The sequence below is a fragment of the Eulemur rufifrons genome, chromosome 15 (assembly GCF_041146395.1).
Source record: "Eulemur rufifrons isolate Redbay chromosome 15, OSU_ERuf_1, whole genome shotgun sequence".
Taxonomy (NCBI): domain Eukaryota; kingdom Metazoa; phylum Chordata; class Mammalia; order Primates; family Lemuridae; genus Eulemur; species Eulemur rufifrons.
Window position 1 is genome coordinate 107057559 of NC_090997.1, and position 25389 is coordinate 107082947.

At 52.9% G+C, this 25389-nt stretch overlaps 1 protein-coding gene and 1 pseudogene across 4 annotated transcripts in view; one reads left to right on the forward strand and one right to left on the reverse strand.

Moving 5' to 3' along the window:
* Positions 1–3787: 3787 nt before the first annotated feature.
* Positions 3788–25389, reverse strand: part of RPS6KA2 (ribosomal protein S6 kinase A2) — a 291657-nt gene continuing 270055 nt past the window's right edge. For 2 of the 4 annotated variants that reach the window (XM_069487777.1, XM_069487778.1), the window contains 7 exons: positions 18086–18175; positions 16620–16778; positions 14351–14512; positions 10628–10704; positions 8640–8757; positions 5197–5334; positions 3788–4343 (listed from right to left, as the gene is read on the reverse strand). In XM_069487777.1, coding sequence (XP_069343878.1) covers positions 4218–4343; positions 5197–5334; positions 8640–8757; positions 10628–10704; positions 14351–14512; positions 16620–16778; positions 18086–18175 — 870 coding nt within the window. In that variant the 3' untranslated portion in view covers positions 3788–4217. Of the gene's footprint in view, positions 4344–5196; positions 5335–7788; positions 7972–8639; positions 8758–10627; positions 10705–12993; positions 13056–14350; positions 14513–16619; positions 16779–18085; positions 18176–25389 lie in introns of those variants that run through there. The other 2 variants (XM_069487780.1, XM_069487781.1) reach the window with 2 other exon arrangements.
* LOC138395493 (histone deacetylase complex subunit SAP18 pseudogene) lies at positions 13417–14136 on the forward strand (annotated as a pseudogene).

The window sequence follows — 25389 nt, forward strand, 5'->3', positions numbered from 1 at the left end:
GTTCAGTGAGCCCTGTCCTGGACTTTGCACTGTAGGATAATAAATTATGTTGCTTTACACCACAGGTGTGCAGGATTTGCTATGGCAGCAACAGAAAATCATATGTAGAGGGTGCAGAAGTTTTTTTTGCAGGAGGCAGAATTTCTCGTGCATTTGCTGTTTGCCCTGGAAATCACTCCCTCCGTGGGTTCCCGTGCTCCTGCCGTAGAGTCCCCCAGAGTCCAGGAAGCTCCCTTCACTCTGTAGGGAGCTGCCCAGACAACGAGGCATTGCACCCCGCAGGAGCACAGACTGTGTGTGTGTGTGTGTGTGTGTGTGTGTGCGGGTGTTTGTATGTGTATTTGGTGTGTGTGGGATGTGTGTCTGTGTTGCTGCTGACACATGCTGGTTAGGAATTTACCAAATGGGATGAGGAAATTAGCTGGACAGCCAAAGACCAACAGTGTAGGTCTGTTTTATTTCTGTGTTAAGAAAGCACAGGCAGGTGAAGGGCAGGTGGCAAGCACAGGAAATACAGCAAGGGCTGTCCCGGCAGCCCACCTGTCAGTCACCGGCTCTGCTGCATGACATGGCTGTCCCTCATCTCCTGCTTGTGCCCCCACTCCCTCATGGGAGTGCACACACACACATGCAGGCCCGACACACATACACATGCCCAAACACACATACATGTTCAAACTCATGCACAAACGTTCAAATGTGCACACATACATGTGCACACATGTACACAGTATGTGCACACACATGCATATACACACATGTGACTGAACTCATGCTACTATACACTATGTGGACATGTACACGTATTTATGCAATATACATGCATACACGCATGCATACCTCCACACACTCGCACATACATGAACAGGCACACACATACACACTTGCGAACATACGCACATACACACGCACATCTGTCCACACGTGCACACACATGCTCTCGGTTTGGAGCCATGGTGATGCTGCTTCACCTCTGCACAAGGCACGAGCTGGTGGCAGCGGTGTCTGGCAGCACCCAGGAGTCAGGGGAGCAGCAGAGGCGTGGGGAGACACCTCCAGGCTGTCATTGGCAACAACACAGCAAGTCCAATGGTCACTGTTATGCTAGAAAAATATTGCACTTCATAAAACCATGTTTATTCAAAAAAATCTATTCGGAAAGTCTGGAAAGCATAATAAATATCTGTACAGTGGCCGCCCATCTCTCAGGAAATATAAAGCGTGAACATAAAACTGATCTGTAAACACAACTGCTGAGCTTGTAAACAAAGTGCTGGGTTGGAGGAGCCGGAGGAGAAGCGTGTTCGCCAAGTGTACCCGGCGCTGCGACCTTTGCTCCCAGGCTCTGCCGGCCGGGCCGGGCCGTCTGCCCTTCCTCACCGCTCAGGGCGCTGCAGAGTCCTCAGTTCTAGAATTTGCCGGGCTCTCGGCAAGGTGAGGGGTAACAAAACCACGTCAGAATACACGGAGTGCAAATCAAACTCTATCGTGTGCTTGAGAGAATCAGTGAAGCGTAAGGTAACAATCCCATGTGCAGCTTTAGCAGTAACACCATTTAATCAACAATACTGGCTAACATTAAGTACTATCATCACTTTAAAAGTGGAACAGTCTTCCAAACATCAACACACACAGTTAGTTTAAAATCACGTACAAGTCTGACTTAAGGGTACAAGTGAAATCCTCACCTCTTGCCCACATTCGACTCTGGGGGTGGAATCGGCAAAGCCCCTGCTTGTGGGGTGAATCGGGTGTTTCTCCCACTCGGGGGCTGCCAGGGTAGGAGGACCTGTGGGTGGTGCCCCGAAGGGACCACTCAGCGGGGAGACGGGGGGCAGGGCGGTTAGGAAGCCTGAGATCTCTGCTCCTATTCTCCTTAGAAACGCTGTGGTTTTACCATCCAGGGGGTAGTGATTATCCGAGTGAGCAGGCAAAGCTATTTAACCTTCTGGGAAGTCCATGTCACCTGTGCACATCACACGGAGCCTGGCATTAGGTGTGGGGGTGCCCGTGCCGGGGAAGTGCAAATTGCAATAACACCTCCATCTACGCGTTGACCGCCGTGTGTAAAGCACAGGCTATTTCACTCAGGAGTTCTGGAAACTTTGTTTAAAATATGATATCATACCTTCTTTCGGCTGACTTTCTTTGAAGGATTTCAAGTATCATGTTGTTCTGGGTAAGGGTGGGAAAGGAGAGGTATTTTACAGACACTCAGCGGGCAGGGACAGGGTGCCGTCCCCTGCAGACACACATCCAGTAGGCGGAATGACAGTGGCGTGGCGAGAGCCCCCGGGTCCCTTTGGCACTCTCAGTTCAGAAGTAAGGCTGCGTGAGCGGGAATTGCTGAGGAAGAGGAGGAGCTGCAGCCCCAGGATGAACAACCACCTTCCCGGCGGCTCCCTCCCTCCCTCAGCTCCCTCCCTCCCCAGATCGCAGGACTTTAAGCCCACAAACATGCAAACAGACCCCGGTCACAGGCTCTGGGCAGAGATGGACGAGTAGCAAGTGGAAATGACTCATTTGTTTCTAGGAGGACAAAATCTGTGACCTAAGTTTTGAATAAGAAATGAAATAATTTGGACCTAAAACACAAAATTATCATGAGTGGAAGTCATTCTAGCCTTGGAAAGCATTTTCTATTGAGAAAATATGAGAAACGCCCGGTGGGCACAGTGGGAAAACAGGTAGGTAATCAATCTGTCCCTGCCCGTCATTCTTTGTGGTTCTCTAAGAAAATCCCCACGGAATAATGCAAGCTTCTGAAACAAGTTTATATTTTAAGATTTAACAACTATCGAACCGAGCTAAGGAGTTATTTTTCAGAATGCTGCACTTGTGTTTTTTTGAGTTGGGCTCTAGAGTGAGGGAGACGGAGAGAAAAGGAGAGAAAAGAAACAGTAGGACACTGCCGTCTCCATGGAAACCTGGCTGTGACCAACAGGTGCCGCCTGACCCGGCTTGCAGGAAGGGGCTGTTCCTGGAGCAGGAGCAGGTGAGAGTGCAAATGGGCGGGTCCCCTGGCTTGGGACCGGCTGGGCGTCCTCATCCCCCAGTGGGAGGCTGAGGGACCCAGGACTTCGCTCTTTGAGGGTGGGGCACCGGTTTCCTCAACACGGAAAGCGCAGCACGGCCGTTGGGCCACACCCGCCCGCGTGCCCAGCACACCCGGGGAAACGTTAAATACCGCGGAAAGGTCCGTTTCAGAGCAGATCTATGCAACAGAAACACGACACACAACACACACCCACACTTCCACAAAGTGCGCCGCCACTGCCCACGGCGCATCTCGGGCCGGACGTCCCCGCCCTCTCCGGGCGGATGGAGAGGGGATTGACGAGGAAACAAAGCTCAACTTTTCCGATATTCACAGTTTTTCCACAGACTAGAAAACTGAAAGTGAACACAGCAAAACCACTGCTTTGGATCAGCACACACGCACTCTCGGGGAAGCCTCCGGCAGCTTCGGGACCGCCAGAGCCAGAGGCCGAGCAGCGGCGCCGCCTCTCCAGGGGAGGACAGGCCCCAGTGCCACCTCTCCAGGGGAGGACAGGCCCCGGGGGACACAGGCACCTGGCCACCCCAGGAGGCTCCTCTCTCGAGTGCTGCGAACTGTGGCCATGAGGCAAACACAGCCATCCGATTCCAGGACGGGCTCTTCCCCACATTCGAATTCAGGAATCGGGGTGTGGTGACAAGGAGGTGGCTCTTTGGATTATTGTGGGTGGGGCCAGGTGCCCCCTCCCAGCCTGGGGGAGGCCGCAGACGCTTGGAGCTTGCAGCCACACACATCCCTGCCTGGCGCTTTCCTTCCTGTAATACCAACACGGGGGCCTGCGCTGGGAGGCCGCCAGTGCACTGGCTTCCAGCTGGAATCCACCTCTCCGTCCACACATCAGCCACGGTGTGCGAACACCTAAGGGCTCGGAGAGGACACCGCAGGGCCTCCGGGGCCGGGAGGTGAGACGGGCTCGCTGGGTTCGAGTGAGGATGGAGGAGGAGGTGCAGGTGCAGGAGGCAGAGCGAGGCTTCGAGAAGTCCCCGGCTCAGGGTCCTCTCGGGGCTGGAAAAGAAAACAGACACAGGAAGCGCGCTCTGCCCACGTCCCCTCGGGCCCCTCCGGGGGCTGTGAACGGGGGCTGCGTCTGTCCGGTGTCTGCGAGCCTGAGAGGGCGCTCGGCGGGCTTGCTCGGGGCCGGTGGCCAGGCGTCCGCCTGCTACAACCTGGTGGACGTCAGTCTCTTCATGCCCCTGCGCTGCGCCAGGTTGGACGACAGCACGGGCTCCAGCCGCGGAGCCTGAGGTGTTCTGTTTAGGGCGAAGTAGGTGGCGGCCATCGCACCCTGCGGACAGAGGGAAGGGGAGGGGTCGCCGTGGTGCCACCACTCCTGAGTGGGGAGCTGGAGCCACGGGACCTCGCCGGGCCTCAGTTTCCCCTTAGGTAAAGTGGGTAAAAGAGCTTTCTGCAGGATTACTGGAGTATCAAGTGCAATGAGCTCGTTGCAGTGTCTGGCACACGGTGACCCTGACAGGGCAATTCACTCTTATACTGCATCCATCTACCATCCCATGCCAGCCTCACGCTGTGCTTATGCCCTGGGGACCCCCACGAGGATGTCACATGACCCTCCGTGCTCGTGGGGAGGCCAGGTCTGTTTTGGGGCCTGCTGGCGAGTAGGAACACGCTCACAGCAAATGCCAGGGCCTGCCAACCTCAGTTTGCCTCTTTTGAGTAGCCTGGACGGGGGTGGGTGAGTGGGTTCATCCTGGTGCAGATCTGGGGTGGACCCTCCCAGCCAGCAGCCCCGAGCCTGGAGCCTGCGTGGAGGCACAGCCCACACTGCCGAGTCCTGCCCGGATGACGGGGCTACCTAAGAGACGGCCATTGCTCCCAGTGGAAGTCACGGTTACAGTGAGGACTTTCACAGACCTCTGCCGGGAACTGAGGCTTTGGGACTTGGAGTGGAACAGGCAGGACCCCTCCCACCCCCACCTCCACAGAAGCTGTGCGTGCGATTGCGTGTGTGCGTGTGTTTGCATATGTGCGTGACGTGCACAGAAGGGAGTGACCCAGGAGACCGACTGTGGCTGCGCTGGGCTCCTCCTCTGCGAGGGCATTTCCTAGACTGACTGTGAGGCCCAGGTCACTCTGCGCTTCCCACTCCCGCCATTTGCTCCCTCTGTCCTCGCTGGTACCTTCACCAGGTGAACGTCATGTCTGCTGAGCTGGTTTTGGGACAGGTACTCTCTGTTGACAATCCACGGGTGCTTGAGCACTTGCACGGCCGTCAGGCGCTGATGAGGGTCCACGTGGAGCATCTTGGACACGATGTCCTGCCAGGGAAGGTCACGAGAGGTAGGGAGGACCCTGGCGCCGGGCCAGAGCGCCCCCTCTATGGCAGCACCCACCCTTGAGACCGATCTGTGCATTTTAGGGCCAAACATTTACTTTCAGGTTTAGAAGCATGTGAACAGTCTATAACTATCACCAACTTAGCAGTTCACCAAAGTTTTATCTTTTGTAAAAGATTTTACGTCTAAAGAAAAATTAAATGTGGAAATGAAAGATGATGTGTGTAAATTGACGAAATACTATTTTTGCAAAAATGATATCCTTACAAAGGGAGAAGTTAAAATAATGCTCCACAGATAGAAACCAATTCATAGTGATGTACGTAGTTACATTTTTATCAGGATTATCCACAAATACTTTTCACAAACAGTCACCAACTGCAGAAACTACGGTCTGGAGCCATCCCGTATGTCCAGTGGGCTCATGTCCAAGAAAGGTAATTTTTTTTATTTGATTGTAAAGTAATAACAACAAAAATTTCAAAAATTGGTTTGATTCTAGAGCTCCACTTTATATGCACATGTTAGTGGTACATGTACACATATGTACAACACGCATTCGATTGTGACGTGAATTACATTTGCAGAGTGTTTCATGCAATGTCCCGACACACTCGGTGCCTCTGTTCTGTTCCTCAGCATCGTCCTTGACGCACACAGGGCAAATATCACTTTTTCTATTTTGCAGATGAAGATACTGACGTTTATTGCGATTAATTGCCCAAGGAAGACCAAGACGAGGATCCACGTTCTTTCCACTAGGCTACCTCCCTTCTCTTAGTACTCCCATCACATTTGAACATGAAATAAAATGAAGGAGAAGGCACACATAGTGTGAAGTTGAATTACTCCATAAAATTTCGGGTCACAAACCACAACTAAGAAATACCATGTACTGGAACAAACAGCCTTTTTCCTCAGAGACATTCAATGCCCTTTAGTATGTGATAATATTAACCTTGGTAACTTCTTAAAACAAGTATCTCCTGGAAGTGTCCTTGTCCTCATTTTCAGGTGTAAAAGCAGAGAGAACCGACTCGCTTAAGACCTCAGTTCTGACACTGGGTGGGGCAGCGTTTTGTTTAGTTCCCACAGGGTGTGCTTGGAGCCTGTGCCTGGAGGTGTCTGGAGGACTGTGGGTTCTGTGCGTGGGGAGCGGGGACTGTGGGTTCTGTGCGTGGGGAGCAGGGACCGTGCGTCCCAGGTGTGGAGAGCACGGACTGCGGATCCCAGGCGTGGGGAGCAGGCACTGCGGGTCCCAGGCGTGGGGAGCAGGCACTGTGGGTTCTAGGTGGGGGGAGCAGGGACTGTGGGTTCCAGGTGGGGGAAGCAGGGACTGTGGGTTCTGTGCGTGGGGAGCAGGGACTGTGGGTTCCAGGTGGGGGGAGCACGGACTGCGGGTCCCAGGCATGGGGAGCAGGCACTGCGGGTCCCAGGCGTGGGGAGCAGGCACTGTGGGTTCTAGGTGGGGGGAGCAGGGACTGTGGGTTCCAGGTGGGGGGAGCAGGGACTGTGGGTTCTGTGCGTGGGGAGCAGGGACCGTGGGTTCCAGGTGGGGGGAGCAGGCACTGCGGGTTCCAGGTGGGGGGAGCAGGGCGGGACGAGGCACCGGGAGAAGATGAGGGGCGTGGTGGACTGGCGAGGGCGGGAAGGGGTGGTGAGGACCTGGGAGGCAGCAAAGCCCTCGCCTATGGCAGCGATCTTGACGCACTCCAGACTTGCGTTTCTCCCTTCCTGACACTTTCTCCTGGGTCCCTACTCCTGTTTCCAGGATCACCTTCCAAACAGACCCCCAGCACCCATGCCCTGGTCTGAGGCTCTACTTCGAGAACCAGAACTAAGACAATCCCTACACTCCTTTGAGACAGACTGAATGCTTGACAGAGGGGGCGCTTGACAGTGAAGGTGTGACACCCAGAGAGTGCTCACTACATGCCAGCTGCCATCACCTCCATCATCACCTCTGCCATCACCTCTGCCACCATCATTTCCATCATCACCTCCTCTGCCACCATCACCTCCATCACCACCTCCTCCATCATTACCTGCACTATCACCTCTGCCACCATCATTTCCACCATCACCTCCATCACCACCTCCTCCATCATTACCTGCACTATCACCTCTGCCACCATCATTTCCACCATCACCTCCATCACCACCTCCTCCATCATTACTTGCACTACCACCTCTGCCACCATCACCTCCATCACCACCTCCTCCATCATTACCTGCACTATCACCTCTGCCACCATCATTTCCACCATCACCACCTCTGCCACCATCACCTCCATCACCACCTCCTCCATCATTACCTGCACTGTCACCTCTGCCACCATCATTTCCACCATCACCACCTCTGCCACCATCACCTCCATCACCACCTCCTCCATCATTACCTGCACTATCACCTGCACCATGACCTCTGCCATCACCCCCACCACCACTGCATGAGGTCACACAGCGATGGCAACGGCAGAGTTGGAATGAGAACCCCAGACTCCTCCTCCTCCTCTGGCCCTTCCACGGGAACTCAGGAAACAGGCTGGCGGTGCACACCAGGGGTTGGCTTATGTACAGCAGGAGCACACCTCAGCGCCAGAGCTCCACTTGATCAGTCTGCGAACAATCAGGCCAAACGTTCTGCAATATCACTGCAAGGGTGGTGGTTAATTTTTTGTGTCAACTTGGCTGGGAGACGGCCCATTGGGCAAATACCAGTCTAGACGTTTCTATGAAAGTAATTTTTAGATGTGACTAGCATTCAAACCAGTCAACTGTGAGTAAGGCAGTTACCTCCACAATGTGGGTGGGCCTCACCCAGTCAGCTGAAGGCCTTAATAGACAAGGACCGCACTCCCCTGAGGAAAGGCGCTTCTGCCCCAGGCGGCCTCTGGACACCAACTGCAGCGTCACCTCTTCTCGGGGCTCCTGCTGCCTCCCGCCCTGCAGATCTCGGACTTTCCTACACCCATAGTCACGTGCACCAATTCCTTGAACATAAATCTCTGTTTCTCTCTGAGTACACCCCCTCCACACGTATCTTATTGCTTCTGTTTCTCTGGAGAAGCCCGTCTCAGCCTGACACTAAGTCGGTAGAAAATGCGAATGTGCTATGAAATAGTTTTGCAAATATCTCTTTTAATCTGAGAGCCTTAAAAACCTGAAGATGAAATCTCTTTTATTTATATAAAGGATGAATAATAATATCTAGCTTCCTCACAAATAATACGGCGATCGTAGAATCTGCATATTTAAGGAGTACAAATACCGGGACATGCACTCACTTTGGCCGCGTCGGATATGGAATCCCAGTTCCCCCCGGCCAGGGCGTACTTCCCGCTGCCAATCCTGGCCAGGATCTCCTCGGGAGTGTCATCCGGGCCGTTCGCAAAAGGGGTGAATCTGTGTAATGAGATAATTTATGGCAATGAGCCTCCATTTTATAATACAAAATAAAGTTTACAACTTAATATCACCACTTTTTGTCAAAAAGAAAACCTATTTGCTTTTCCCTGCTGTGCTGTGAATCCAGGATTCACGGTAAAGTAGAATTTATTTCCTAATGCTGTGACCATTTTCCTTCCTCGGTCAATGAGGCAAGTGAAGAATTCCCTGTGGGCCCCAGGGTTTAGCCCTTCTAGACCATTTCCGGTCGCACAGGTGAGGGAGTGGTCCAGCGGTTTGCCTGGTGATTTGGTTTCCATGGTGACAGTGTGGCGTCATGGACGAGAGCTTGAGACTTAAAGTCTGAGAGACCCATGGTTGGTCTATTACCGACTCTGGGCTCTTTGACAAATTGATGTTTTGAGCCTTAATTGCAAATGCACAGTGTACGCAAGAGTGCACATAAAATGCTAGGTACGCCAAGGGCCGTATCTCAGTGTGTGATCGATGTTTTTCTCTCACCCCCAAGGGCACATCAGCATCTGCTTGCCCAGAAAAGGAATTGTGTGGATGCTAACAGCACTTCCTTTAGTGGCAGAGTCTGTGATCCTGGTTTCATGTAAAGGCAAAGTGAGTGATTCAGAAGAATCATGAAACAGCCTAACAGTGTGGTATCCGGAGGAAACTGCAATTCCTTCCTTTGCTGTTGCCGTCCTCAGAGCACAGCTCCGTGTCCCCGAGCCATGCCCCTTCGCTGTGGACACCGCCTACGGATTACGAGACACCTACGAGGCAGGCCATTCCATTCATTCTCGTGATGGCATTTTGTCCATTTGCTACAGCAAGCAGGATCGGATGGTCTCGGGTCCCATTTTTTTTTTTTGTCTCCATTTAAGTATTTCATAAACTTAAAAATGTTAGGAACCAGTGAATCTCACAGGACTTTTTTTTTTTTTTGAGACGGAGTCTCACTCTGTTGCCCAGGCTAGAGTGCAATGGCATCAGCCTAGCTCACAGCAACCTCAAACTCCTGGGCTCAAGCAATCCTACTGCCTCAGCCTCCGGAGTAGCTGGGACTACAGGCATGTGCCACCATGCCCGGCTAATTTTTTTCTATATATTTTTAGCTGTCCAGATCATTTCTTTCTATTTTTAGGAGAGATGGGGTCTCGTTCTTGCTCGGGCTGGTCTCGAACTCCTGACCTTGAGCAATCCACCCGCCTCGGCCTCCCAGAGTGCTAGGATTACAGGCGTGAGCCACCGCGCCCGGCCCTCTCACAGGATCCTTGACCTTCCTGCCTGGAGGAGCCACAGAGTGTCCTCTTCTCACCCACAGGTGAGAGAAGAGAGGCCAATTCCTGCTGGGGGTTTAGCCCAGGACTCTGGGCCAGTACAGGGTGGCGCTCACATGGGAAAGAGGCATCCAGGCAGCAGGCCCAGGCCTTTCTGTACCACGTGTCTCCTCGCCAGGAACTGGCTCACGCACGGCCAAAGGCCACCAAGGCCAGGTGCAGAGCCAGGACTGGCAGTCATCTTCCCAGGTGCCATTTGTCCCTGAAGCATCTCTGGATGCTGCTTGGCTCGAGAGGATGCTCTGAAGGCACAGGTGTTGCCACCTTGTGAGAGCGCGGCAGGGTTCAGCAGAGAACGCGGACTGTGCAGGCAGAAGGCTCAGGGGTTTATGAGCTGAATTTAGAGAAAACATGTGGCTAAATGTCATCCTTGTTCTTTAGTTGTCCTGGGCTACGGCAGTCTGAGAACCTCCACTGGGCCTGTGCACGGTGTGTGCTCACTTGAACACCAGGTCGGGCCCCCCTCTGGCCTCACGAGGGACCAGCCATCAAGGCTGCAGCCCTGTGCACCTGTGGCAAGCATGTGCCGTCCTTACCCCGCCAGCATGGTGTACAACAGGATCCCCAGACTCCAGATGTCACACGCCGCATCATACCCTTGACGTTTCAGGACCTGGATGGGGACAATAGACCACAGATAAGTGCTTCGCTAAGGAAATTGAGGTTTTAAGCATGTTTCTCCAGTGGCACCTAAGCAGGGTGGGGAGAGGCCCGGCAGGAGGACAGCGCTGTGTCTTCAGTGTGACCGTCGTTAGGAACGCAGGATGCGAGGACCCCACCGTGCTGCACTCGGACCCCTCGCAGGTGGCCACACAGAGAGCCACAGCTCCTGCCAGACACATGACCGAGTGAGAGGGAGGCACTTACTTTTCAAGGCATAGGAATTGTTTTATCATGGTAAAATATGCATAACACAAAACTTCTCATCATAACCCTGTTTAAGTGTCCGGGTTGGCGGCATTGAGCACATTCTCACCATTGCTCGACCATCACCACTGTCCGTCCACAGAACGTTTCCATCCTCCCAAGCCGGAGCTCTGTCCCCATTCGGCACTGACCCCCCAGCCCCCCCTCCGCCATGCCACTCTGCTCGGTGACGCTGACTCCCCTGAGGACCCCTTATGAGTGTGACAGGCTGACTTCACTTAGCATAACGCCTTCAAGCTCTATCCATGCTGCAGTGTGTGTCTGAATTTCCTTACTTTTTAATGCTGAATAATACTCCAGTGCATGTATTTAACATACACGCACTTGTTTCCATTCATCCGCTGCTGGGTCACTTCTCGCTTCCTCCTTTTGGCCGTTGAGAGTGACGCTGCTATGGACATGGGTGGACAGATATCTGTTAGAGTCCCTGCCTTCAATTCTTTTGGGTGTAAGTGGAATTTCTGAACTATACGGTAGCTCCATGATTAATTTTTTGAGAACTGTTAGAGCAGAAACATGTCACTGTGTCCCAGGACTGCATCCTTCAGCAGAGGGCGGGCCCGGATAGGCTTACAGTCGAATAACAATAAAGAAGCGGTAAGTGCTCGTGGATTACTTCAGACTGCCGGGGTCAGCGTTAAAGGTGCAGTCGGGGGACTGTGTTCAGTCTCCGCAGAGATGAGGGCAAGAAGCCTGGCCTTTCCTCTTTGTGTCCTGCCAGCGTGCGCCATGACCATGACGTGGTACGTGTCCAGCCAGGACACGCTGAATGGACAGAGCTCCCGTGATTCAAGCCCTCACCTCATAATTCATGAGCTGAGTGATCTTGAAAAGTCGCTCAAACACATCGACCTAGGGTGTTCTGAATCTGTGGAAGATGGTTGATGTTTTGCTCCCTGTCCGCCTCATACGGTGTGTGGGGGTAAAAGTAGAACATATTGGTCAAAGAGCTCTGTAAATGGTGAAGTCACAGAACACTCTAAGGCATTCTATAATCCGCAGACTCAATGCTGGGGGAGACTAGAATGTGCCACCTCCAAATGTCCCTCCTGGGTTGAGGACTGAGCCGAAGGCAGAGCAGCAGCAGCAGATGCAGGAGGCTCTGCCCTCCCTGTTTGCCTGAGGTCAGGACACGGATTTACAGGGACAAGAGGTCTCCCGGCCCCTCTCCATGGAGGACAAAAAGGTACTGGGCGGCACCAGAGGAACCTGCTTTTGCCCACCAGCCCTTCGCCTTTCCTCCGGGTGCCGCCCCTGGAGACCCAAAGTCCTTTTCCTCTGTCTTGTCTCCCCTCTAAAAACTCACTCTTCTTTGCCGAAGGTGCTGTGTGAGCTGGAACTCAAAGCCACCTCTTTGAGAACAGCTCCTTCCCTGGGGGTCACCCGTGCATATGTGAAATACACATGTTAATAAACCTTCATCTGTTTTTCGCTGTCAATGTGTTTTTTGTTTCAGGGGTCCATTCCAAGCAAGCACCTATGAGGGTTAAGGAAAAACTGACTAAATAAGGCATTAATAGAGGCTTATCACCAGGTTATTTTTAAAGGGGCCACAGGTTGCTCGAGTGTCTGGATAACTCCTGGGTAACCCAGAAGTGGCCTTTCAGCCCACTCTGCTGGCTGTGTGTCCATCACGTCCAGGCACGGCACACACACGCCTTCACTGTGGCCCAGTGGCCATGGGTTGTCTCTCAGACAGCTGCTAGACCCCCCACTAGGTGCCAGGCACGCCCGTCTCTGAGGACTGGCCGAGCGTGGCTCCGCTCACACAGCGCAACGGCAGAGGATCCACACAGAATCCGACGTCTGTTTTTATTCCCGGCTCTCTCCCCCGATCCACCAGCAACATCAGCCTCTGCCCTCCCCTCCCTCTAGTCACCGTGGCTCAGGGGCTCACGGTTGCTTTGCTAAATAGCAAGACACCAAATTATCTTCCTAAGCATCTCGATGTCTTCAGAACCTGATGGCAGTTGTCCCCAGGAAACAGGAAAAGGGAGAAGTTCACAAGGTGGCCGTGCTGACATTCTCTGACGTAGCCTACGGATTTATAGGAGCTACAATCACCACGGAACCCTAATATTCTTTAATTTGGTAGCTGCTAACTTGCTTCTCTCCGGAAAAGCGATCTGGAGCAAGAATTGCGGTGCAAGGAGAACCTGTAAACGTTACTCTCTCCCGTGCCGCTAGATGCGCTCCCGATCACAGAGTGCCCGTCAGCTCCGCATCCTCTTGCACGAAGAGCGCGATGGCGTTATTTCTCACGCCAGCTTGGAACAAATATGCAGCCAGGGTCCAAATTGTCTATGGCACGATGACAATTTTACGTGAAAGTGTCACCATTTGAATGTTTTTCAAAATGGGGAAATAAAATGATAAAAATAACTGTGGGGGAGAGCGTCTGGCAGGCCATAGGAGGAAGATGGCGGTAGAATCGCGCGTCACCCAGGAGGAAATTAAGAAGGAGCCAGAGAAGCCGATCGACTGCGAGAAGACCTGCCCGTTGCTGCTCCGGGTCTTCACCACTAATAACGGCCGCCACCACCTAATGGACGAGTTCTCCCGCGGGAACGTACCATCCAGCGAGCTGCAGATCTACACTTGGATGGATGCAACCTTGAAAGAACTGACTAGTTTAGTAAAAGAAGTCTACCCAGAAGCTAGAAAGAAGGGCACACACTTCAATTTTGCAATCGTTTTTACAGATCTTAAAAGACCTGGCTATCGAGTCAAGGAGATTGGCAGCACCATGTCTGGCAGAAAGGGGACTGATGATTCCATGACCCTGCAGTCGCAGAAGTTCCAAATAGGAGATTATTTGAACATAGCGATTACCCCTCCAAATCGAGCACTACCTCCTTCAGGGCGCATGAGACCTTATTAAATTCTATTTACTATTTCTTGAATTTATTTTTTAGTTATGTAAAATAAACTTACATGTTCTTTTTCCTCCTCTGATTATTGCCATTAAGCCTTTAAATTCTAAACAAATTATAATGCATCTATTTAGGAGTTAGATTTGGATGTGCTATGGTATGAATATTAATAGAAAATCCATGTGTTTCAAGCCCTTCTGTAAACTATGAAGAAAAGTGCTCTTAGCATTCTGTGTAAAACTGTATTGTTAAATACATGTGTGTACTCAGAAAAAAAAAAAAATAACTGTGTTTGATCAGGGCTGGTAGCAGATTCAAAAGATTCTATTGCCTAACACCATGCTAGGTGTGTCAAGGTGGCCCTGGTACGTCAAACCGTCCGGTTACTTTGCAGGCAGCAGCAAGCAGGGGCTGCCGAGGGACTGATGCCCGGATTCCCGCTGGCCGCACAGCGCTTACCTCAGGGGCCACGAAGTTCGCCGTGTAGCAGGGCGTCATCAGCAGCCCGTTCTCGGCGCGCAGCTGCTTGGCGAAGCCGAAGTCGCAGATGCGGATGGATTCAGGGTTTCCAGACTCGTCCACGTACAGGATGTTACTGGGCTTCAGGTCTCGATGGACCACCTGGAAGGCAGGAGGCATCGCACCTGACATGGGGCCAGGACGGGCAGGAGAGCGGATGGGGGAAGCGCTCAGAAGGTCGGGGTCACCCTGGACTGTCCGCTCAGGGCAGATCCGCTACCTAACGTGGGTGCTGTCTCCTCCCCACGCCATGTTGGCCACTCAGGGCCGAGCAGCCGGTGGTACTTGTGGGCACCGAATGGGCGTTCAGCAGATGAGTGAGTAAGCACCTGTCCGGGATGCGGGCACGGCTTACTGGAGCTGTTATGGAAATGGGAGTTCAGGTAGCGGGAATAAGATGCTATTTAAAGATTATATTCACTGATTAAGTATTTACTGAATACCAGGCACCGTTAGGTGCTGGGGATGCACCAGTGAGTGGCACAGACCGGGTGGCTGCTGTCACGGGCACACTGACCCATGGGGGACGGGCAGGAGCCGAGTGCTCACGCAGACGCTGCGCGGTCGCACCTGTGCCGGGTAGTGAGCACCTCCCCTGGGGACCCCCAGCTGTGCGGACGGGGCGCACACCTCAGAGCACAGGGGACACTTAGAGCACAAGGCGATGCCTTCTGAGGGGACACAGGGCTATTGTGAGGGCATGCGGCGTGCCCTCGTACAGCTTGGAGGCTGAATGTCTCCATTGTCCTGTTAAAGCCCAGTGGGAGGACTACGTGGGAGATCGAGCCCCACTTACGGAGGCCCGAAGACAAGGGAGTGGAAGGCTCTGGTTTCTCTCCATTTCCTGCCCTCACTGCACAGAGACAGCCTGCAAAGCACATCACGCAAAGGCCTCCCCTCGAGTCTGCCTGTGCTGGGAAGCCGGGAAGTGCTTAGTGCTCCCTGCCACAGTGGCCACACGAAACCACCCGCTGTGTGGTCCTGGAAGGACATTCCCCGGTTCAGAGATGACCCCATTTTAACGCTCATGACCATGCACACACAGCCGGCCACGACGGTATCGCCGGTTCACGAGACACGGAGAAGGCACCGTGCCCAGCAGAGTGTGGTGTGGGGCGGCCGGCTCCCTGGGCGGTGGGGCTGGGGCTGAGAGCCGGGCGGAACCCCGGTGGCCGCGCACCCACGTGTGACCTCGGGCAAGACAGTCAACCGTCCTGCACTCCAGGCTCCGCACCTGCACCACGGCTGTGACCCGGGCTTTGGGAGCCTGAGAACGAGCCGCTGGGAACAGAGCCTGGAACACGCCCACGGTGAGGACCACCAGGGCCTCAGGGGTCGCTGTCATTTCTGTCTACAGTGTCCCTTTGCATCGGCTGACGAATCCAACTTTACATATCTCAAGTAACGAATACTCCAAATTTCCTTTTGTCAAGGCCAAAGTATTCTTTTTTGCTAAAATTCGTCCACGTAAATTTAATTTCATAGCTCCTGGATACACTATGCGTACCATGAAGGGTAGCAGGATGTGTCACCCCAAAATAGGTCACTTTGGCAAGAAGGAATATTTGAGCTGCAGACAACTGAGAAGACACAGAGGTAAGAAAAGCTCTCTGCCCTCCCGCCATTTGCCCAAAAGCAGGACATAAACTGGTAAAGGTGTCCCCTCCCCTCTGGGCCGGGAAGGACAGCAGGTGATCGCCAGAGACAGCGCCAGACCCGCATCAGCCTGGAGGCCCAGAGTGACCCACACACAAACCTTCCTGGCCGGCCCTCACCTCCCGGTTCCCCCATGTTCGCCTCCCTCAGTTTGCTGCCCCAGAAACCCCAGGTCCCTTCCCTTGTCCGGTCACTTCCCTGCAGACGCGCTGTTCCTTGTTAAGATGCTGCAGGAGCCCCAGTCCCGACTGCCCTTCGAGCTACTCGCGGCGGGCGGCGGGCGGCGGGTGCTCCCCAGCGTGTGCGAGACGCACCTGGCGACAACCCGGCTGTTTCTCTCCCGCTAACCTGTCTTTGCCAGAGCGACCCACGGGCCTCGGCCAGAGACGCTGGGGGGGCAGGGGAGAGAGAACGTTTCCCCCTCTACACATGAGGCACACAGACAGGGACGACTGCAGCACAGAAGGAATTCAAAGACAACCTGAATTTCGAGCTCTAGGACCCACACACTCCTCCATAATGTCAGCCCCCCACGCGGCTGCGGGGCGCTCACCCCCTGGGAGTGGAGGTAGTCCATGGTCTTGGCGATGGTGCACAGCACATCGCTGGCCTCGCGCTCCGAGAAGCACCTCTGCCGGAGGATGCGGTCCAGCAGCTCCCCGCCCCGCATCAGCTCCATCACCAGGTACACGCACTTGCCGTCGTCATAGACCTGGGGCGGGAGAGGGGCGTGGACCTCAGAGACAAGGCGTCACCGCGGCTGCCTCCCTGGGCCACTGGCTCCCGTGACGGAGCCGTCGCTCCAGAAGAGGCAGAAGAGGGGAGTGGGCGGGGGAGGCCGGGCTCTCAGGGTCCCTGGGGGGAAACAGGCTCCTGTGGAAAAGGAGCAGATGGCCTTTCCCGCCCGTCCCGGAGGCTCTTCTTAGGACGAAACAGCTTAACAACCCGCTGCTAGGCAGGGACTGGGTGAGCTGGGTCTGAAGAGCGCACAGTGGGATGTTTGGGCTTTTAGCTGAGATGAATCATCTCGTGACACTGCCCAGCCTCTCCGGGGTGAAGATATTTGGACATCAAGAACCGTGAGTGTCGGCACAACGCCAGGCAGGGCAGTTCCCTAGGGCAGCGCTTCCCAAACTTCAGTGCGCACCAGATCTTGGGGGATCCTGTCTAGTGCACGCTCTGGTCCCGCATTTCCAACCGGCTTCCGGGCGATGGCTGTGCTGTCGCCCCACGGCCAGCGCCGAGTGGCCGCGCTGGGAGGGCACGGGGAGGGCAGAGCTGAGCCACCTCACCAGAGCAGGGCTGCAGCGTCTGTCTACACTAGCTTTTGTCTCATGAACTTGGCTATCTTTATGCCACGCTGGCGTGTTAAGACCCTGTGCACACACCAGTCACCAGGCGTAAGGGAAACCCAGGGAGTTCAATACTTACGGCTCTGGTGCCTGATGCAGGGATCGTTTTGAAGTTCCAGGGTGAGGGAGAAGAGGGGAAAAAACTGTCTCCTCTCTCCCCTCTGGACCCCAAGCTCTACACCCCTGGCCTTTGTGTGGTGCTGTGGGGTCTCCTGATGGGCTCAACGTGGCTGATTCCTGCTGCCCCCTCCCCCATTGGGAAAAGCACCAGCAGGGTCCCAAAGAGACCAGCGCCACAGCCCGGGCCCCTCTGGGTCAGATCTGAGCCAGCCCCTCTCTCCGCGGAACCCTTTCATTTTCATTGTATACAGGAATAGCAACAAGAAACAACCCCTCTGGATTGTAACACACACAAATCATCTCCTCCTCTCCATGCTCGGGAGGAACAGGGGTGGGGGGCTCTACAGGGTTCGAGTAAACAGTGGGCCGGTCAGCCCCTGTGGTTTAGATGTGAGCGGTAGAAACAGGCTCAGGCTCACAGTCTCGGGCAGGATGAGAGGCTGCTGAAATGCGCAGAAAACTCGCACTAAACAAACGCTCGCTTTTTCTGTGTCCGCTGGCCAAGCAAAGAGCACGCAGACGTCGCTGCTGCGAGGAGCCCACTTACGTCTTTGAGGGTGATGATGTTCGGGTGCTGGCCGTACCTCAGGAGGATCTCGATCTCTTCCGAGGGGTCTCTTTTACTCTTGTCGATGATCTGGAACAAACACACACGTGCCACTGAGAGGTCGGCCCCGGCCCCCTCCCTGCCCACATGGGCTCACCCGACCAAGAGAACGCAAACTTGCCTGGAGGTCTGTGGCCGGCCCTTTCTTCCCCAACTGGCATAAGATTGACATTTCAAAAAATGTCTCCAGACACTAATTTTAAGATATTACAAGGTTGGGTGGGGAAGGGGGGTGGGGAGCTCTCTTGGTACCCAAGCAACAGAATGTGCATCCACCCCCTCCCCAGGCCGTGGTTGGGCGGCCTGAGCTTCACTCCATCCAAGATGAGCCTGCAGCCCACCGCCCCTCGCTGCTCTGCGAGCCACGTGCCAGCACCAAGGTGGCGCTCACAGTTGTCGCCAAGAGACCTTGGGCTGGAGCACAGGTGGCTCTGCTGCCACCACCCAGACACACACGAGCTCCGTCTGCCCCTCGGCTACCCAGCATGTGTGTCCAAGCTCTTGGGGTAACAGTAAAATTGTCTCCCCCGTGGAAACAGATGGCTAATACCTGCAGGGGTGCCTTACTCATGGCCTCTGCCCCACCGTGGTGGGGTGGGAGTGGTGGGGCCCCACGCAGCGGGGGTGGGGAACCTCCTGATCCCCAAGTGCGGCCCCTCGACCAAATCCAAACTTCAGAGAACAAATCCCTTTATTGAAAGGATCTGTTCCGTAAAATCTGGATTCCGTCAAAAGGCCGCACCCAAGGATCCAGAGGCCACATGTGGCCCCGAGGCAGCAGGTCCCCACCCTGGAGGGGACCCCACAACACATAGGCTGCAAACAACTCTCGGAATGGCAGAAACCCCTTCCCAGCAGTGACCTGTCCAGCTCTCACATTGGTTTCACCTGATTTTAAACTGTTCACTCCTTGGAGACGTACAGTCATCTCACCGCTGGAGTGTGAGGGTGAAAGGTCAAAGGCTCTCATGGAGCTGTGCATCCGCCCTCGTGCTCGTCCCTGGATACGCCGAGCTCGGGGGGCTCTCGACCCACTGAGGCCCTCTGTCCCGTGGCCCTTCCTCCTCTCCCCGTCACTGTTAGAAAAACTCACCACAGTGTCGGTTCTTGCCCCGTCGTGGTTTTAAAGGACACTCTGCCAAGCCCACTGCTCAGCCCTGATCACGCCACTGCCCTGTGATGTGTGAGTGCTCACAGATGCAGTTTTAGGCAGGTGGAAGAGTTAGCCTCCCTTTCTGGACACAAATTTTCTCCTCCTGCGACATTTGACTCCACTTTTAGCTAGAGCACTAGGATTGCTACTTCTATTACCGACATAAGCCACCAGATAATTCACCGTTGTAAAGTAGAGACGATTTTAAAGGATCATTCAGCAAGGAGGAGGGGGTTCCTTCAAGTGCCAAAGCCTCACTGGGTGCCGGGAGGCTGGTCCTACGCCCCTTGGGTGGGATGCCAGCGACAGGGGTCAGAACTCCAGTGTCCCGGCTGCCTGTGGCTGTCCCTCTCTCAGGGCTATTGGAGAAGGTTAAAGTACATTCATGGATTTTTAAGAAAATTTCACAGCAGGTTCATTTTTTTGCCAAATACAATTTCACGATGAAGTGATATATCCTCGGCAGGAATCTGTTCTGTCCCTCCACGGTGGGCGGGACGCAGAGAAACACGAGGGGAAGCCCCGAGTCCTCTGCCAGGGACGACCTTCAAGACACAGGAGGTGGAAAAGCAGAGGCGGGCAGGTGCATCCTACTCTGTCGCTCGTGTTAAAAACAGGGGAATAATGTCAACAGACACAGCTACTTCCCTGCATGTGCATAAAATAGCCCTGGGAGGAAACAAACAAAAATAACAACTTTGCCCTCCGTGGGGAGGGGAGCTGGAAGCTGGGGGCTGTGGCAGGAGGTGACCCCCTGCCTTATTCTCACGTGTATTTTTTAAATTTTGAACCATGTGAACATATTTATTCAAAAAATTAAATTAAAAATTTCAAAATGTGTTTCATAAGCTAATACATGAGAACAATGTGACTTATAAAAAATCTGAGATGATGAATAACTGATTTGTCTATTAACCCTAGAATTTATTTTATTTTTACAAGTTCTTTTGTTGCAAGTTTTAGGAAAAACAATCAGTTTTTAAAGATATATGACCTTAAAAATCCTGCTTACTTTAAAAAAATTTTTCAAATTGTAAGGAAAGTTAGCAGGCATGTGCAAATGGGAGACACACTAAATTTGAACATTCTGGAGGCATTATCCGGCTAATTCGATATAATTTGAAACACATTTGAGCATGTATGTTGATTTTTATTACATTTTAAATATCATATTTAAACCTTTCTTAATCTTTTAATTGCTTGGCAGAACTCCCAAAGCACCTCAGCCAACAGTTGAACACCATAAATCAGCTGTCCTCTAAAGTAGCTTTTGGGGAAATAAAGGAATGTAAAAGAAGATTCCAGGTCCAGGTCCCGCGGGGCCTGAGACTGTCGTTTCCTTTGCAGGGGAAACCAGTGCCCTTCAGCCAACGTCGGGTTTGCAGTTCAAGGTGAGACCACTGCAGGGGGCCTGGCAGCTCTGCCCGTGGCCGCTGCCCTTGTTGGCACTTGAACTTGCGTGTCTGCAGGCTCAGCTCCTGGCAACGGCCGGGAGGGTGGAGGAAGGCGTCCGCTCCTCCAGGAGGGCACATGGAACGGCAGCTCGTGGCCCAGCCCTTGAGCCAGCCTGTCCCTGGCTGAGCCCTGGCTTCGCTGTCTACTCTCACAGGGTCTCAGCAGCTCCCTGAGCCTCTCTGTGCCCGTTTCTTTCCATCTGTAAAAACTGGGATAATAGTAAGCATCTCCCTAGCAGTCAACACGTATCAGTCTCTGAGCACCCTGCCTGGTCTACGGAAAGCACTTGATGCAAGGGAGCTGTTATTACAGCGATCGAGTATGGTTTCCTTTATACCCCAGATAGGGGACCCCGTGGCTGTGGCCTGCCACAGTTACTGCCACCAAACACCACTGTCGGTCCTCAACTCTGAATCTGCCCTTCACGTCAATGCCGTGGAGAGTGTGTTGCTCAAAAATAATGTCAGGAGTAGGAAGTATTTGGTTAAAGGCTCTGGAAGAACAATCAGATGCCACACGCAAACGGGGTAATCCGAGGAGGGTTTGATTAAGGGACGCTTTGCAGAAGTGTGGCTGGAGTTTCAGTGAACCGGCAAGGACAGCGCAGTGAGCGGCGGGGAAGGCGCGGGGCGCCCCACGGTCCTCCTGCCCTCTTCCCTCCTGTGGTGTCGTCTCCTGTTGGCAGAACTGCCCGGAAGCCAGAAGGCAAGGCAGGGCCCCCTGGAGGTGGTGGCCTCAGGGGCACAGGGCAGTAGCAGGGGGTGTGGGGGGGGGACACAGAGACCCCCAGCCTGCAAGGGAAGTCCCCCAGCGGGGTCCCAGCAGGAACGGGCCCTGACACTCGCCCTCCTGGTTGCCCACCTTGCCCTGAGCTGGGCAGCAAAAAATAAACATGGTCATTCTCTCAACATTTCAAACACATAGGCCCATGTGATGGCACCTCACCACCCTCGACACACTTTCCCTCCTCCTCTGGTCTTTGTATTTCTCCATCTTCCTTATCTCTCTCGGGGCCCTGAGTAGCCTGCAGGGATGGGCTCGGAGGCCCTGACTACGGAGCTGGCAGCGTCGGCTTGCAGGACGCACTCGATCGGCAGGACACCTCCCCCGACTTGCCAGAGGATCAATATCGCATTTGAAACAAGGGTAGCAGAGCATGTAATCACTCGTAGAATTTAACACACACCTTCTCCTGCAAAATTAATTTAAACAGAGGACACAGAGAAAGAGCTCCCGTTTTTTCCTGGTGGAAAAAATTAAAATTCACATGCCAATCAGTTCTCCTTCTAAAAATAAGCTCTATTCATGCTGAACATCTGTCTCAATTCCATTTCTTTTTTGGTTGACAAATTACATACACAGTATGAAAATGAGACCAGAAACGCTAACGTTATTATAAATGGTCTGATGGGAAAGCAACTTGGAGCCCTTCCTGGGGGAGCCTGCCCAAGCCTTGGTCGCGCGTGGAGAGGCCACACTTCGTCACTGTAATTAGGCAGTGGTGACACACTCACGTGATTCTAACGAGCTCACTCTATTTTTATCTGACCCTATTGCTACAGCAAACTAAGGGACTTCTAATTAATAGCATAACAAGAGTACGGAAAGGTGGAGGTGAGGGAAATCCGGCCACCGCTGACCAGTCAAGTCCGTGTCCTGTGCAGCCAGTGAAGGAGAGGTTTGAACGCCGTGCTGCCGATGGACAGGCGGGTGCCACACCTGCGTGTCTGGGGACACAGGGGCCAGGAGAACAAGCTGGAACGACAGTGGGGCTCATTTAACTTCAAATGCTCGCGTTACATTCCACTTTCTGCAAGAACCTCTGGTTCCGTGATCAATAGAATTCCCAAATGGCTAGATTTTGAGTTCCCTGAGAGGAGGGTCGTGTTCTCATCTAACCTAGCCCCGTGTCTGCTGCAGAAAAAGCATCCAATAAAAAAACTGTTGTGTCAATGAATGAAAGTAACCAGCTTCCTGGACAACGGGAGCTGTGCAGAACGACATGCACTTTGTGGGCAAGAAGTGCTCTATTGAACAATTATGGTATAAACTGATTTAAAAAATTCAAATTTGAGGTAAAGCTCCTGGCTCATATTTTTCTTTTAAGCGACACTTACCCTTGACACTCCAAGTACGATAACAAAGGAAGATGAGAAGCCGCTTCATCTACCCACTGAGGTTTGGTCAGCTGCTGCCGTGTGCCAGACTTTCCTGGGGTGCCACAACTACAGCAAACCCCAAACAAGCCCTTGCTCCCTGGCGCAGACGCCCTAGCGGGCTGCACACACAGGAAACAACTGCGTCAGGGGCGACACGCGCTGTGAAGAAGGACATGCAGGTGGAGGAGGACAGGAGGACAGGGGGACAGGGGAGGGGCGAGAAGACCCTCTGGATAAGGACACCCCCTTCCTGCTAGCAGAGACCTGTGGGGGCGAGACAGGGGCACGCGGGTGCTGGGGAGGAAAGTTCCAGGCACAGGGAAGTAGGCACAGCGTTGCCCGCCGGGAGCTTCGTGTGCTCTGGGAGCAGCGTGGAGATTGGTCCCGCAGGAGGGGGGTGGGCAGGAGAGACGGACGTCGGGCGGGAGTGAGATCCAACCCGGGTTTTAAAAGTTTAATTTTGCCTTCTGTGCAGAAAACAGACAGTAGCAGGCAAAAGTGGGCATGGGGAGGCCACATGGAAGCCACAGAAAGCAGCCCAGGCAAGGGACAGCCACTGCTCAGCCTGCGGTAGACGCAGAGGACAGGCCAGGTCTGGAGCTTTCCGGAGAGTGAGCCGATCAGGCGACTCACAGATCAAGGCCGCAGAACTGGAAGGACGGAGTGGCCCGGGGGACAGAGCCATGGCTCCCGGAGACCTTCCCGTCCTCCTCCTCCGACCCTGTGATGTGCCGCCTTGCACAAGCCAGCATTTCTGTAGTGAGTTAACTCTGATATGTGTATACAGTTGGCCCTTGAACAATGTGGGAGTCAGGGATGCTGGCTCCCCAGGCAGCCAAAAATCTACACATAACTTTTGACTCCCCCCAAACTTAACTGCTAATAGCTACTGCTGCCTGGACACCTTACCAACAACATAAACAGTCGATTAACATATTGTGTATGTTACATGTATAACGTACTGCACTCCTACAATAAAGCAAGCTAGAGAAAAGAAAGTGTTACTAAGAAAAATTGCAAAGAAGAGAAAATACATTGACAGGACTGTACTGCATTTATCAACACCGTAAGTTCACATCATCTCTTTACGCGATGCACCGTCTGTCTGCAGTGGTGGCACCCGCAGCTCAGACCTCGGTCTACAGAATCCGTCAAGCAGTCAGACTTTTGCTTGTAATATCATGAGTTTGCTTCTTGGGAGCCCGTCCAGCATCACAGTGGCACTTCCCATAGGTCCCACGGTGCTATTTGAGGTTTACAGTATTGCACTAAACACGATAGAAAATATGAGGGAACTTCGAGAGATCACTTTTTGCTGCAATACAGAATTTGCTGGAGAAATGAACTGCTTACGCGGAGATCATTAGCATCTCACAGTGTTTTAAACGGATACTCACAAGACACGAGCTCACTGCAACAGTAACAGGAGGTGGCCATGAAATTATAGCAGTCCCACACACTGTACTAGTTAATTGTATGTGTTGTGATTTAATACTGCATCTTTACATTTGTTTATGTTTCTCTTCACTGCAGATGACACCATGTAAGTGTCTGTGTTTGTGTGTCCAAGTTTTGATAAATTTTAAATTTTTATAATAGATTTGTGTATGCTTTATAGTAGTAAATGATAAAATAGACTAGCATCTATCTACATACTTTATGCATGAATGACATATCTGACTTTTTCTTTTTTTTTTTGATATTTCTAGGCTATGCAGGTCATCTGTGAGTGTTTTCAAATTGTCACAAATCTCCGAACAATTTTCTAATACATCTATTGAAAAAAATCTGCATATAAGTGGATACTCAACACTCAAACCTGTCTTGTTCAGGGGCCAACTGTATATATTTTCATATTCATATATATTTCCCCTACTAATATAATGCCAGGAAGCCTCCCAAATCGGCACTCTCTAGAATACAGACCTGATTATGCTAACCCATACCGACTGAAGAACAAAATAAAAATAAATAACTCCCTCTCTCAACTGGTATAAAGTGAGTACAGCACCTTTGATGAAATAAGAATACTAATTATTTTTTCTTTCAAATACATCTCTCCCCTTCCTTTCAATCCCACTCAATCACATTTACCTTCCACACTTGGTAATTCCATCTTAGTCTCATTGTACATGCAGGGTGCCCTTGTGCTCGGGCATCTGTGCAGTCACATGTCACGTTGTTTCAAAGTCCTGTACAATTTCGTCTAACAATTGCCTCCTGGGGCCGGTTACGCAAACAAAGGCGGACGAGTCTTCCATTAGCGCACTTAGCTGCTTTGTGCCAGTGAAACGGCTCCCCGTTATTAGAAAGTAGGGCACACCTGCTCAGCAACAACACGTCTGATAAAAGGAAGAGGAGGCTCTGAGAGGACATAATAGGTTTTCTCATCCAACCGTGAGAACCCTGGCTGGGGGCACTGGGCAGAGCCCTACAGCCCACCCAGCCCGAAACGGTGTCTGTGAGGAGGAAGAGGG